The following is a 14,228-nucleotide window of genomic DNA, read 5'->3' as shown; positions in this document are numbered from 1 at the left end:
ATATAAGTCAGGTAATTGGTCCTCTGTTGTTCTTAATCTTGAGGAAAAGCTACCTCAGGCTTAACTACCGACAAGAATGATTGAGTGATAAAGAAATCAAACTGGCGTAAGATGCAGTTTACAGTATTTAACTGTTACGTTCAGTATATTCTATGCAGAACCATTCTAGTTTGGTCTTCATCTGCAAATTAAAGTCAGTCTAGGAGACCAAAACTAGGCCGCAAGTAGACGAAGAAATATGAAGGTGGCCGGCGTGGTCATCAATTTAATGAGAAGTTCACTGAAATAAAATTGCTCAGTGGTTGGGTTAGCTAAGCTGATGTGGTTATTTTTAAGGCAATGATAGGTCTAGGTTGTATAATAAAAATTGCTATTAATTTCCTTGATTATTCGGTTCTGCCCTTCTCTCGTTTATGCAGCTACATAGTTAGCAGTGTCCTCTATAATCTATTTCTCTTCTTCAGCATGGCTGTCCTAGCCTTTCTGGATTCAATTGTTTGTGTTCTCGTATCTGGGTCATGGAGTCCCCTGATCTCCCACCTTGGTTACCTCACACAAACGGATGAAAACGTCACGAACTTAAGCATCGCGATGGAGAGATTAGACGCCAGGAGAAGCGATGTCAACGTACGGCTCGAGATCTCGGAGAGAAAGCAAGAAGCTTGCAATCATGAAGTCAGAGAGTGGCTGCAGAGCATGGACCGTGTTGTGCACGAGGTGGAGGAGATAAAGAACGATTACAAGAAGGGGAGATGCTTTCTTAGCTGTTGGTCAAAGTACAAGATAAGCAGTGGAGCCGCCAAGAAGCTGAAGGAAGTTGAAGACATGCATAAGAGAGGCGCGTTCGCCGACGTCAGCGTGAAGCTGCCGCCGTCTTCGGTGCAGGAGAAGCCCACGCTACTTCTGCAGGAGGAGTCGAGTACAATCTAAAGAAGGTTCTCAGCTACCCCAAATATGACAGAGTGGGGATGGTAGGGATATGGGGCATGGGTGGGGTTGGGAAGACCACTCTACTCAAGGAAATCAACAACTACTTCTTGTGTGGTATTCAAGAAAACTATGGCTTTGATCTCGTTCTCTTATGTTGTGGCATCCAGAGGTTGTCAACCAGAGAATGTGTGTGGGTATATGGAAGCACATAAGAGGATCAAAGTAGATACTTTGGGACCAGAGGAGGCATGGCAACTGTTTGTAGAAAAGGTTAGTGAGGATATTAGAAGTTCTGATAGTGTAATTGAAGAACTAGCTAAGGAAGTTGCTAAGGAAACACTTGCTCTTATCACAGTTGGACGGGCGATGTCGACGAAGAGGACCTACCAAGAAATGGCAGCATGCACTTGCATCGCTGAAGAAGTCGCGCGTACATGAGATTTCAGGTATGTCGGACCTCAGCTTTGTGCATACAAGATTAAAACTTAGTTATGACAGTTTGCAGGATTATAAGATCAAGGCTTGCTTATTGTGTTGCTCCCTATGGCCTGAGGGTTATTCCATTGCCAAATACGAACTAATGGATTATTGGATGGGGTTAGGATTGCTAGAAAACATTGGTACACTGGATGAAACGTATAGCAAGGGTTACTCTTATCATCGAAAGCTTGAAGCTTGCTTGAGCCTGGTGATATTGAAGACATAGAGGTGAGAGTACACGACATTATCCGAGACATGGCGTTATGGATTGCTACTGGGAATGGTCAGGAGAAATGGATATTGCAAGCAGGAGCCGGATGAAGAGATTACTGAAGGAGGACATTGAGAAGTGGAAAGAAGCTGAAAAGCTATCACTTATGTGTAACTATATCAAAGAACTACCACACACACAGCCCGAACTTCCAGTTGAAGAAATCCCAGCTTTTTGTTTTCCTAAGCATAGCAACTCTTGCATTCTTGGATTTGTCTTGGCCTCCCATCAAAGAGCTCCAAGGAGAGATTGGTTTACTAGTTCAGCTGAGGTATCTCAACCTAGAGCAGACAAATTAGAGCACTTGCGCGTATGTCATATGGATAACCTGAGAAGAATACCCTCTGGAGTTATACCAAGTTTATCAAAGCTTCAAATCCTAAACCTTTATGGAAACAAATATGCAGGTCATGAAGTGGATGAGAATATACTTGAATGAAGCAATACTGGAGGGGAGAATGAATTTAGTGTTACGGAATTGGCTTATATCACTGCAAAATTAAAAGCTCTACAAGGTGCCCGGCATATACATGAAGCTTCTTGGATTCTATAGATTGGAAGGCGAGATCGCCCTTACTCTCGATATTACCGCAGAGCCTTACGATGGTAAATATTCGAGAATGTCTCAGCTTGGAAGAGATATTAATTCCACCAGCACGGAGGGTGTTCTTCTCCAAGGCTGGAATATATCACTCTCTGGGATATGACCAAACTGGAAAAGATCAAATTGGAGGAGCCTCTGCAAAGAGTCCGTGTACTCACAATTGGAAGAACTGATAAGTTGAGTGATCTGACGTTGGTTCTGAAGTTCCCATGTCTTGAGCATTTAAAATTTTCATTCTGTAACAAGGTTAAACAAGTGGTAGACACCAATGAACCGATAGAACATCAGTTGATTCATGCACTTCACAGCCTCAAGATTCTGCAGCTGAATCACCTACTGGGTTTAGATTCCATCTGCGAGACTGCATTGGCTTTTCCTTCTTTGGAGTACGTCGATGTCTTCGCGTGTCAGTCGCTAAAGAAGCTACCTTTCCGGCCAGAGACTGCCAACTCCGGCAAACTAAAGCAGATCAGGGGTGGGAAAAGATGGTGGGACCCCTTCTTTAGAGTGTCTGAGAGCAACAATCTAGTAGCTTCTCGACCAGATCTAGCAAATACTACGATGTCGTCCCCGAATGCTTCCTTCACCAAGCGAATGCCGACAATGCATTCCTACTCTCCGTTCTCGTCACAATCTGCGGTCAATCTTTGACCCCGAAGGTCAAACGTCTCCCGAAGATTCGAGGTTAAACTCTAAACACCTTAATGTGTAGTAGTTGTTAAATTTATGCAACTGGTCATGGTAAAGAGAATTCTTCAAATAAACATGTATAATGTTAATTTTAGACTGGGGATATCAAGTTATAGATCGAATCTAGTACGAGCCAACCTCATGTAAATCGATTTAGGCCTATCATTTATAGGCCAATCTATTAATTGTACTTATTTAACCGTACTTATTTAACAATTTCGATGACACTTATTTAAATTATTCTTTACATATTAATACCGTTGAATATGTACAGTTAATACATGGCCACGCATCTAATAGCATCCAAATTGAATATGGCTTCACTGAAACTGCGGTCTATAATCCCATATTCCTAGGCAGTAGGCAGTCGGCACCTTTTAAAAGGTCGCAAAATTAAACTAGCGGCTAACATTGAGTAGAATGTTATTATTATTTTTAACCCAAAATACAATAATCCAGGTAATGGTCACAAGTTACTCCTCCCAAGTCCACATCGACCATCCAAATAAGCGAAGAACAAGATAGCGTGCACATATACACACCCCAAGTGGCCACAATTGTATGATCTTATCCCCTCCCTCTCCTCCCCTTCCCAACCAAAAGCCCAAAAAACCAAACCAGAGTAGCTCCATCAAGTAGCGCTAAAGCGCGGAGGCGGCGACGATGGCCACCGCTACTACCACCATCATTTCCTCTCCTCCCTCCTCTCTTCCCCAATCCACCTCCAAACCGACCTCCTCCTCTCCTCTCTCCCTCCTCCCCTTCTCCTCCTCCTCCTCCTACCCTTCCTTGGCTCTCCACTCTCTCCACCGCCCCAATCCATGCCTCCCCATCTCCGCCAAGAGACCCACCTTTTCCCCCCTTGCCGCCGTCGCGGAGTCCGAGGTGGCGACGGAGGATGACGCCGCCTCTGACGAGGCCGGCGCAGTCGCCGTCGCTGTCGCCCCGCCTCCGAAGCCCAAGACCGGGAAGGCCGCTTTGCTTCTCAAGAGGGATAGGGTAATTCTTATTCTTCTTCTTTGGATATGTTTGTGAATTATGGAGGATTGACGAGTTTGGGTTTTGGGTAGACGCGGTCGAAGCGGTTCTTGGAGATACAGAAGCTGAGGGAGAACAAGAAAGAGTACGACGTGCCCACGGCCGTTGCTCTGATGAAGCAGACGTCGAGCACCAAGTTTGTGGAGTCGGCGGAGGCGCATTTCCGGCTTAATATTGATCCCAAATATAATGACCAGCAGCTGAGGGCTACGGTATTAGGATTTGGCCAGTTGTTGATTGAATAATGTTAATGTGTATATATATATATATATATATATATTTTTTTTTTTTTTTTTTTTTTTTTTATTTTGTTCTGTTGGTGTAGGTGAACTTGCCTAAGGGAACAGGGCAGACTGTGAAAGTGGCTGTTCTTACTCAAGGTGGATTAGCTAAATTCTTATGATGTTGCAATTGTGCATTTGCACCTTTTTAATATTCGAGTCTTTAGTTTTTGTCTTTGATTGCTACATTTTCCTTCCGAGAAGAGTGCATATCTCATGCCTACAGAAGATAGTAGGACCAATCTGGCTAAAGGAATTGGAAATGTCATGATCCTAGATTTTTTGTTTTTGATGACCCCTTCATTAAGTATATTTGTTGCGGCATCTCTGATCAGACAGTCCATTATTTGATGAAGCTGCAGTATTAGTTGTCCATTTATTCTGTGATATTACTAATCAATCTGCGTGTATGACTCTGTGTTCTTGCATTATCAATTGATTTTAACTTTTCTCGTCCTGATATGTTTATATTTGAATTTTGTAGGTCAGAAGATAGATGAAGCAAAAAATGCAGGGGCTGATATAGTTGGTGGAGACGATCTAATAGAGCAAATAAAAGGAGGATTTATGGAGTTTGACAAATTAATTGCTTCCCCAGATATGATGCCCAAGGTAGGAGAAAATGTACCTTGTGCTTAAAAAGAGTGTTTCCACCTTGCATCTTCTTATCGACATACTTACTGAGGATGTAGTAACATTTATGAAACATGGAGATCTGGATGTCTAAGAGGACCATTTATTTGTTGGTAGTATGTATGTTGTTCCAACAGTAGTAGTTTCAATCACTGTACTTTGGCAATTGTAATCTAACTCTGAATAAAACAATACTATCAGCAGATTATTTAGTTAAGAAAAGCTGAATTTGTAGTAATGCTGCTATAATTAGTTAGATTTTCCCTTTTTTAGTATGGTATATTACTATGATCTGTAGAAACAGAATTATTGCTGGTTCTAACGGCATAATTTGCATCATTGAAATGATTCGTAGACTTTATTTTATACATTTTAGTTCTTTTTTTTGTTCATCGCAGAAAAGGTGCTAGAAAAAATATTTGCTTTATCTATGGATTCATGGAACATGTTCAGTTGAATGCATAGTTCTTTTTGCATATGGCCCATCTAACTATTGCTAATTGGCTTCTTTTATACTTTTTTTTAATGCTTCATCTTTCGTAACCGTATTGGTGGTGTTTAGAGAAAGAAAATTAGAATTTGTATATACTAGCTTCTCTCATCACTTTCCAACTTTGAGATTCTCAGTAGGTCCAAGACCAGAACTTTAAAATAAATGGGTTTTAGCTTTGAAATTAAACAACAAATAGGTTTGGCAAAGCCTGAACATAAAACTCTGCTGCTCCAATACCATATTTACTAACCATATGCAAATGACTTGACCTTCTGTTTTGTTCATTCTCAAAGTACTGAGGCTGCTAGGCATGATGAATCGTATATATATTTACTGCGACAAGAACTACATGTAATTTGTGCATGGTGTATAACTCTGTATTATTTGTCTTCTTAATTCTTCTGTCAATTCAAATGCATACATATGATGAAGTTATAAGAGCATAAAAGGTCATTCTAGTCCACTTGCCCAATGCGCTTGCCTTCCTATGGAAAGAATGTTGTAGCATGTGCTGAATATGATTGGCCCACTTGAACTAATTCAAACAGCTGAGGCAGCCTTGATGGCAATATTATTCCTGAACCATTGTTTGTCCCCAGATCCCATAGACATTATTGCGAAGTGCTTCATGTGCTGGGGATCTATAAACTGCTTTAGTTGTAGGTCTTGTGTTGTGTTCTTGCTAAATACACAAGGATATAGTAATTTTGTTACTCTTGATCTCGGTTCAGGTTGCCAGTTTGGGGAAGCTTTTAGGGCCACGGGGACTTATGCCTAATCCTAAAGCGGGTACAGTTACTGCAGACATTCCTCAGGTATGTTGGGAGAAGATGCTGCATATAACTTTTTCTTGTTATGTCATTTTCACTACTTAGTTATCCTGATATTGTTTTTTTTTCCTGTTGTTTGATATTGTTAATGGGTTATCATGAATAGCATCACAACATTGTCTTTCTCACCTATTCATGCCTTAATATCTTATTCCAGTTTATTCCATGTGAAAATGGTGGATAATCGTAATGAGATTGCGATAGAAAAGGTGGGAGTGTTCACCTTTTGGGTACTAAAAAAAAAAAGAATAAATTGAGGCTCTGAAGAGTTTCGTGTTACTAGTCTGACAAGGTTTTTGTGTTTTACTTTTTCATCGCACATGAATTCTCATGATAATGTTGATAAATATCTCCAATTTTACTTGGACACTCATAACATCAACTTATTGATTATCTTTTGGTGTCATTGTTGTTCACTTTAGTATGAATTTTCGGTCTAGAAAATATAAGACTGTTTTTAGAATATAGATTCATAAGTTTATGCTTAATGCAAATTCCCTTTTTCAGAGATCAATGCAGCCTAAGCTTTTTAACCAAAGTTAGGCTGTTATAAACTAAACTTCACCCAAGTATCCACTGAAGGCAACAAGATCTTTGCTAATTTTGCATCAACTGTCTAGTCTGCTAGATAGAAAATTGACTGGAGCTTCGCTCATGAATTTCCCACCTTTTCAGGCTATCCAAGAGTTCAAGAAAGGGAAAGTTGAATTCCGAGTAGATAAGACTGGGATTGTCCACCTACCTTTCGGAAAGGCTAACTTTTCTGATGAAGACCTTATTATAAACTTGATGGCTGCAGTGGTATGTATTATACTTTCTACAGACAGTAACTACTAAAAATTTATTATATTTATCTAATTGACATCAAGACTTACTAATGTCAATTCATGAACTCTTCTGTTTTGTGGTTGCAGCGATCAGTAGAAACAAACAAGCCATCTGGTGCAAAAGGAGTGTACTGGAAAAGCGCACATATATGTTCATCAATGGGGCCTTCCATAAGGTTAAATATAAGAGAAATGCTCGATTACAAGCCTCCTCTTACAGTCTAGAAAACACAAGCATCCATGGAACGATTCTTCTTCTGGAGTAGACTGCCTTCATTATTAATACTATAATGCTCACAGAAAGATGAAATGATAGGCAAAATCGTAGGGGACAGTAAGTTGGTCCAGTTTTTGTGTTATGGGTCACCAACATCATGAGTTCTCATTGCTAACCTTGGGGTGTAACTAGTCTTGTTGGTTGTATCTATCTGTTATCAGTTCTATTATTCTATTTATTAATCTGTCAGAAATTGATTAGGTATCTGCTTGTGACTAGTTAAGTCTCTTCAAGGACTCCATCCAAGTCATGTTCTTTTGTTTGACTCTTGCTTAAAACAACTCAGGGTTGTCCTCCAACTGCTGACAGCCGAAACGGTATAAGATAAGCAAAGCTGGATTGGAAAAAAAAAAAAACATTCGTCAAAATGTGCTCGTCTTCCGCTTGGAGAACGTAGTTTCTTGTTCTGTTCCAGGAGGATGGGAATTAGTTGGCATGTACATTTACGTTCTTCTATAATGGCGGTTGGTGTTTGTTGCTTTGCACTTATGCAAGGCCGTAGTATTTAATGGTAGTAACAGTTGGATGGATTTGAAGTTGCCACTGCAGCGGTTTAAGTGTTGGTTGTTAGTTTGAATGCCTGCAAGGTGCTCGACAAATCGTCTGAATGTTTATTATGAGAAAAAGATAATTTTACAACTCATCCTTCAATGACCTTTGACAATGTCTTTCCACTCCTTTCTCTGAACCTCTACTATTATATTTTCAATGTGAACATTATATTCAACTTGCCGGCACTTTTGAAGTTCAAACAACTCATATGACCGACCATCTCACACCACCAACGTTCGCACGGCATCCAACTTTTTATTTATTTTTATTCCTCTTCTCCATCAGCTTTCTCTGACTGCTGAAGTTCCTGCGACCTCGGAGCTCTGATCAATCTTTTACGGAAGCTACCCTTCGCCACCAACCCAAAACCTTCTTCACCAACCGTCCTCCTTGCACACAAGATCTCACTCGCCCCTTAACTTGACCCAATAAGAGAAAGCCACGTTCGCATCTCCCGTTTGGGTGGATTTGTAGGTGCGACTTAGCAGGCCACTTTTTAATGAATCTCGATTCCAAGTCAGAGGGAACGTGCGACGCACGCCCCCATCCCTCTGTCCCGCCCGAACTTTAAAGCGCCAATAAGAGGCGCCTCCCCGAGCGGCGGGCTCGAGAGTCGACTGTCTTACTCTGCAATGGCGGCCGCCTCCCCTTCCTCCGGACGTTTCTCCTCCTCATCTCTGCAGCTTCGCTCCCCATCCAATCCCCGCCGTCGATCTCTTTCCCTCATCCCATCCCCAGCCGTCCTATCGCCTCCCCGCTTCGCCTCCCTCCGCTTCCGCCGCGACAGTATCCTCCCCCTCGCCGGCGGATCCGGAGGCGGAGCCGGAACAACCGGCGGATCCGGTGGCTCCGGTGGCGGAGGAGGAGGAGGAGGAGGAGGAGACGATGGGGATTCGAGTAGGAAGAAGAATAAGGAGGAGGCAGTGCTCGCCCTCGGCGAGATCGGGCGGTCAATGGAGAGCTTGCCTTCTGATTTGGCGGCGGCGATCGAGGACGGGAGGATCCCCGGGGCGATCGTGCACCGGTTTGCTGAGCTGGAGAAGTCGGCTCTCTTCCGGTGGCTTATGCAGTTTGGCGGATTCAAGGAGCGGCTGCTTGCGGATGATCTCTTCTTGGCTAAGGTCGGCATGGAATGCGGCGTTGGAATCTTTACGAAGGTAACATTTTTGTGTTAAATTTAATTCTCGATTCATTTAAATGTTTGTTATGATCTTATTTGCTAAATATGGCGACAATTAATGTTTCATTTGTTATTTCAAGTTATGTTAGTTTCGATCCAAATCTAGATCGTGTTATTTTCTTTTCGATGTTTACAAAGGAGGAGGAAAATCTTTTCTTGTCTGCTGAAGGTTTTTATAACTTTTCAGTGAAAGGTTGACTTGACCTATAATTTAACGAGCCTTTTGCTACTCTTTAGTCCTTGCGATACCCTTGAGCACCGTGCAGTCTTTCAGAGGGACTAATGTACAAAGCTATATTTCGTGGGTATTATAGTAAAAAAAAGTGTGCTTGAACATGTAATTATCTAAATCTACCTGATACTCTGAGAGGTTAAGAGGGAATAAGAAGGGAATTTCTGTTGAACCCCCTAGATGCCAAAGGTCGCCTATAACAGAAGCGCCTTATTGCAACGCACCTTAGTCGGCATCTAGGCAGCCGCATTGACCATATATTAGAACTTTGATTCCTTCCATCTTCTACTTCTTAACTCCATTTCATCCTTGAAAAATTGCTTCGACCTCATTAATGTACCTATCCAATATTATCTTTTGCCAGAACAATGTGTCTTGCTGTGATCACAAGTTGTTAGTAATATATACAAGCAACATATCATTAATTCATTATATATTATGCTTTCTCAAATTTACACATCTAACTGCCCCTGTTGTTCTGGATGGACCTTTTGTCAAGTTGCTTTAAACTGAGTTTTTAGACTACTTCTTTTGTTGCACTTTTCTCCTTTTTCTCCTTAATCTTAGAGATGTTTTTCTTTTGATAATGTCTAAATGCTATGAAAACAGTGGAGCATAATACCAATATTCTTGTTGGCAAGTTTAGTATTATGCTCCTCAGTTATTTGCTGCCATGGTTTGTTTAAATATTCTATTATTAGTTACTGTCATACAAGTGTTAATTTGGCATATTTTGTTTTTCTAGACTGCTGCAGAGTATGACCGACGAAGAGAAAATTTTATGAAAGAACTGGATTTTGTGATTGCTGATGTGGTATGATGTCCACTGTGCTATGCAGTTCTTTCTAAAATATTATTCAATATTAAGTGTGACATACTGCAAACTATTCTTTCATTTATATGGAATATGGTTATCACTGCTGATCTAAGAGAAGGAAAAATAGTTGAAATTCTTTTTACCTAGTTCAAGAGTTCCTCAAAGAATTATTGTTGCTATTTAACACCAAGTAAAATCTGAAAAGGAATTTTAGATTATCTTATCTTCAATCTTACATTGCCTGTAACATCCTCCTTTTCACTTTTAAGGAAGGAAAAGTCATTTGATTTGTTCTGAGATCTTCTGGCCTACATTAGTATATGAGGTTTGTGGCACTTGGCAGCCTTGAGTAAGCACCTAAAATTTCCTACGCTGCTGGTGCAATTGTGTGACAACCTTCTGTCGTTTTCCTCAAGTCACTTAGAGAAAGCAAGTGCTTAAGCATTTCCTTGCTTTTCAAATATGGTATTCAACTATTCATAAGTTCAGTATGGTATTCAACTATTCATAATTTCGATGTCCATGCTTACATTAATCCACTAAGATTTTATGTAATGATCAGATCTTGTTGCCTTTATTTAAATCTTAATTTTAGAAAATTATCTGTCATTTGGTGTGATCATCTTCAGTTTAAATGCCAAATTCTCATGTCACTTAGAGTAATCAAGTGCTCAACCTATTCCTTGCTTTTCAAATATGGTATTCATAAGTTCATTGTCCATGCTTACATTGTTCCATGTTAGATAAAATGTAATGATCAGATCTTGTTGCCTTTTTTAAGTCTTAATTTTAGAAAATTACCTGTCATTTGTTGTGATTATCATCAGTTTAGATGCCAAATTCATTGCAATAAAAGTGTGAAACTATTTTACACATTCATGATTAATTGATTATACATATAGCAATTTTTATTATGTTCTTCATATCAAGGAAAAATAAATAATCTTCTATGATTTTTTTTTCTTTTTTTTTTCAGCTGTTTCATATGTAGTTTATTTGTAATTTTGTAGTTCTATTTCATCTTTATCCTAATCCTTTCTGTCCTGTTTCCGATTCAAATCCCTCCAAGGTGATGGCTATAGTTGCAGATTTTATGCTTGTTTGGCTTCCTGCTCCAACTGTGTCTCTGCAACCACCTCTCTCATTTAGCGCTGGACCCATTGCTAAATTTTTCCATAGCTGTCCTGATAATGCTTTTCAGGTATGTGCTGTCTTCATCAAGTCCAACAGTTTTTGCTTTCCTTGTTCCACTTACTTTTGTAAGAGATGGTTCCTCCAACTCGTGTAACTCTTCTTGCAGATTGCTTTGGCTGGAAGATCTTACTCACTTTTGCAGAGAATAGGTGCAATTGTGGTAAGCAGCACATTTCTTGCCATCTGCTGTGACATGTAGCTTATGTTTTCTAAACAGTTTAAATGTTTAATAACTCACTGCTAATTAGTACCATCATCTAATGTAATCTTTTTTCAGAGAAATGGGTCGAAGCTTTTTGTAGTAGGGACTAGTGCATCTCTGGTGAGCCCAATAATTTCATGCTTTAGAAGATTTATATACTATATCAAGTACATTTGCTTTCATTCCTACTGTCACTGCTGGTCTCAGGTATACTTATAATGCTGGTCGTAAGGAGAAACTTGTCAAATACTAAAAAGAAGGATCTTCCTAGAAACAGTCAACTAATTCTGTAGAAAATAGAAATTTATCCTGAAATCTTGCTTGTTAGTCTAAAGTTTATAAAAAATGTTCATGTGTAGAAATAATATATGATCGAAACATTTGAAGGAAATGGTGTTGCTTTCTATGCTTCTTTTGGTCAAAGTGTATGCCACTTGAAAAAACACAAGCGACAAGAGTTGTCTTTGCGGAGATCTTGCTAGTCCTTTCAAGTTTGATTGTCTGAGCATCGAGAACTGTCATAGTTAAACATGGAAGTCTTTCATGTGAAATGGGGATCTTCAAAGACAAACGTTTTATGCACAGTCTAAAACGTTTTTTTCACTTTAAAAAAACGTTTTAAAAAACAGTCTAAAAAGTTTGATTGTACATGCAAAAGAAGTTTTTTTCACTTTAAGAAATCACCATTTGAAGAAAACATGATACTTCCTTTTAGATCTTCAATTATAGAACCCATAAAGAAGTCTGATTTGTGAACTTTCGTCACCTGATGGGATTTGGCACCAAATTTCTGTAATTAGTGACAATGTTTGACACACACATCTAGAAAATATCTAATGCTCTGTCTAGAGGTCAAATTCTCATGCTGCTGCTCAGAACTCCAGAAAGCCCACTATATAAATCAAGACCTCTGAAACTACAGTAGCATTGGATTTTACTGAAGAAGATTAAATCTTAAATTATAACAAGTGCAAGGACCAAAATCTGTCTGCATATAGAAAACCAAAGTAAAGGAAGCATAGTTACATACAGAAATTAATTTTTACAATACATCATATTAGATTTATATCTTACTGGACAATACAACCAGCTAAAGTTGGAAAAGAATTTAGATTTATAGCATATATGCAAGAACAGTGAAAACAATATTATTAATTATAATATCCAGACTTTTTAACCTTTTGATTTTGAGCTTCGTAGCATTAGCTTGCTGCTGTAAACATTTCACTGCTAGCATCTCTGTACTTTTTTTGTGAACTTGTCGATGTTACTGGTTTTTATTGAGCAGAATTTTAGTTGATGTATAAGGTGAAGTGTTACTTACTCTCTAAGATATTTATGAATGAAAAATGTATTTATATTTACGTGTCCAACATCTCCACATTTGATATTATCGTATGTTGTTTTATGTTGATGTTTGTAGTGTATCTTGGATACAGATTATGATAGTAACTAGTAAGTGCTGGAAATTCGATATTGTTGATTATTCTTTCTGGAAATTTGTTAAGAAAGCTGATTGAGATTATGCTTTCCCTTCTTCAGATTGGGACTGGTGTAACCAATGCCTTAATTAAAGCTAGAACGGCAGTTGACAAGGATTTTGCTGGTGAAACAGAGGATATACCTATAGTATCAACTAGTGTTGCCTATGGTGTATACATGGCAATTTCCAGCAACCTTAGGTACGCTGATGATATTTCATTGATGTTCTTATTGTTTGATTGCTCTGCTCTAGATGAACTTCTTTTCTTAATCAAGCTTGCTTGCTTAGTATGAGTAGATTTTGTCGCTGCAATTTGTAAAAAAGTGCAATGAGAGTGCACTTCGTGGGGCGTAGGGACATAGAAACGTGCACACATACACATCCACAAACATGAGAGAGTGGGTGTCAATCACACTATGGAAATTGAATTACACCAACTCACATGACATTTTTGTGCACTTTTCTTTCATTGAAATCACCAGTGAATCCTCATCGAGATTAATATACTTACTAACAGCTTAGTCTTTGGTGGAAACAATTTGTTGTCAACAGGTATCAGATTCTGGCCGGAGTGGTGGAACAGCGGATTTTGGAGCCATTTCTGCACAATCACAAACTTATGTTGAGCGCCTTATGCTTTGCTGTTCGTACGGGAAATACATACTTGGGATCCTTACTGTGAGCAAACTTGATACCTTTTCATTTTCACCTGTATAAGTTTTGATCCGAGAACCATTTCTTAGCCAACTTTCTTTCGAGCAGGTGGGTTGACTACGCACGGTGGATAGGCATCCAAAAGATTCGTGAATAGGCAAAAACAAACAACCTGCTTTTATCCATTGTCGTGACAGTTTAATGAAGCTCACTTGAAATCATTGTGGAGGGCAATAATTTGCAGGCGTGAATTTGACATGCAATATTTATTTGCTGTTTAACTAAATTTATTCCATCATTGTAGCTGCTTTCTTGATTTACATCACTCAAATTTTCTCATTGCCACAGAAATCTTGTGGTTGTAGTTTGATCAACGGATTGCATCTTTTCGTTGTATGTAGCATTCCAATAATGTCGTGGTCCTCCAATTTAACTACGTCAATATGTGCTTGTCTTGCTAGGAAAGTTTCTGAGCATCCCTTATCTGATATCGATCTGTTCCGAGAACTCGGGTAATCCAGATGTCCAGATGTCCAGATGTCCAGATGTCCAGATGTCAA

General features: G+C 39.4%; 2 protein-coding genes across 2 annotated transcripts; both read left to right on the top strand.

Annotated features, from left to right (window-relative positions):
- Positions 1-3,382: 3,382 nt before the first annotated feature.
- Positions 3,383-7,558, top strand: LOC140782094 (large ribosomal subunit protein uL1c). Its single transcript, XM_073128475.1, has 7 exons — positions 3,383-3,974; positions 4,046-4,225; positions 4,339-4,393; positions 4,779-4,906; positions 6,152-6,235; positions 6,926-7,051; positions 7,165-7,558. Exons 1-7 carry the CDS (start codon positions 3,639-3,641, stop codon positions 7,300-7,302), a joined length of 1,047 nt encoding a protein of 348 aa, XP_072984576.1. The 5' UTR covers positions 3,383-3,638; the 3' UTR covers positions 7,303-7,558.
- An 853-nt stretch (positions 7,559-8,411) lies between these two features.
- Positions 8,412-14,104, top strand: LOC140781857 (protein RETICULATA-RELATED 4, chloroplastic-like). The gene is made up of 8 exons (XM_073128125.1): positions 8,412-9,063; positions 10,064-10,132; positions 11,205-11,336; positions 11,436-11,489; positions 11,607-11,651; positions 13,074-13,213; positions 13,567-13,692; positions 13,777-14,104. The coding sequence occupies exons 1-8, from the start codon at positions 8,539-8,541 to the stop codon at positions 13,823-13,825; spliced, it is 1,140 nt and encodes a 379-aa protein (XP_072984226.1). The 5' UTR covers positions 8,412-8,538; the 3' UTR covers positions 13,826-14,104.
- Positions 14,105-14,228: the final 124 nt, after the last annotated feature.

Source organism: Typha latifolia, chromosome 2, assembly GCF_019914945.1.
Source record: "Typha latifolia isolate L0001 chromosome 2, TyphaL0001v2, whole genome shotgun sequence".
NCBI lineage: Eukaryota > Viridiplantae > Streptophyta > Magnoliopsida > Poales > Typhaceae > Typha > Typha latifolia.
This window is presented reverse-complemented; position numbering and strand designations above follow the sequence as displayed.

Excerpts from the sequence above, each read along its gene's own strand:
- LOC140781857 (XM_073128125.1), top strand. The coding sequence starts at position 8,539 with ATGGCGGCCGCCTCCCCTTCCTCCGGACGTTTCTCCTCCTCATCTCTG. Across the intron at positions 9,064-10,063 it reads GCGTTGGAATCTTTACGAAG|ACTGCTGCAGAGTATGACCG; the intron begins GTAACATTTTTG and ends TTGTTTTTCTAG. Across the intron at positions 13,693-13,776 it reads ACATACTTGGGATCCTTACT|GTGGGTTGACTACGCACGGT; the intron begins GTGAGCAAACTT and ends TCTTTCGAGCAG.
- LOC140782094 (XM_073128475.1), top strand. The coding sequence starts at position 3,639 with ATGGCCACCGCTACTACCACCATCATTTCCTCTCCTCCCTCCTCTCTT. Across the intron at positions 4,394-4,778 it reads AGTGGCTGTTCTTACTCAAG|GTCAGAAGATAGATGAAGCA; the intron begins GTGGATTAGCTA and ends TGAATTTTGTAG. Across the intron at positions 7,052-7,164 it reads TAAACTTGATGGCTGCAGTG|CGATCAGTAGAAACAAACAA; the intron begins GTATGTATTATA and ends TTGTGGTTGCAG.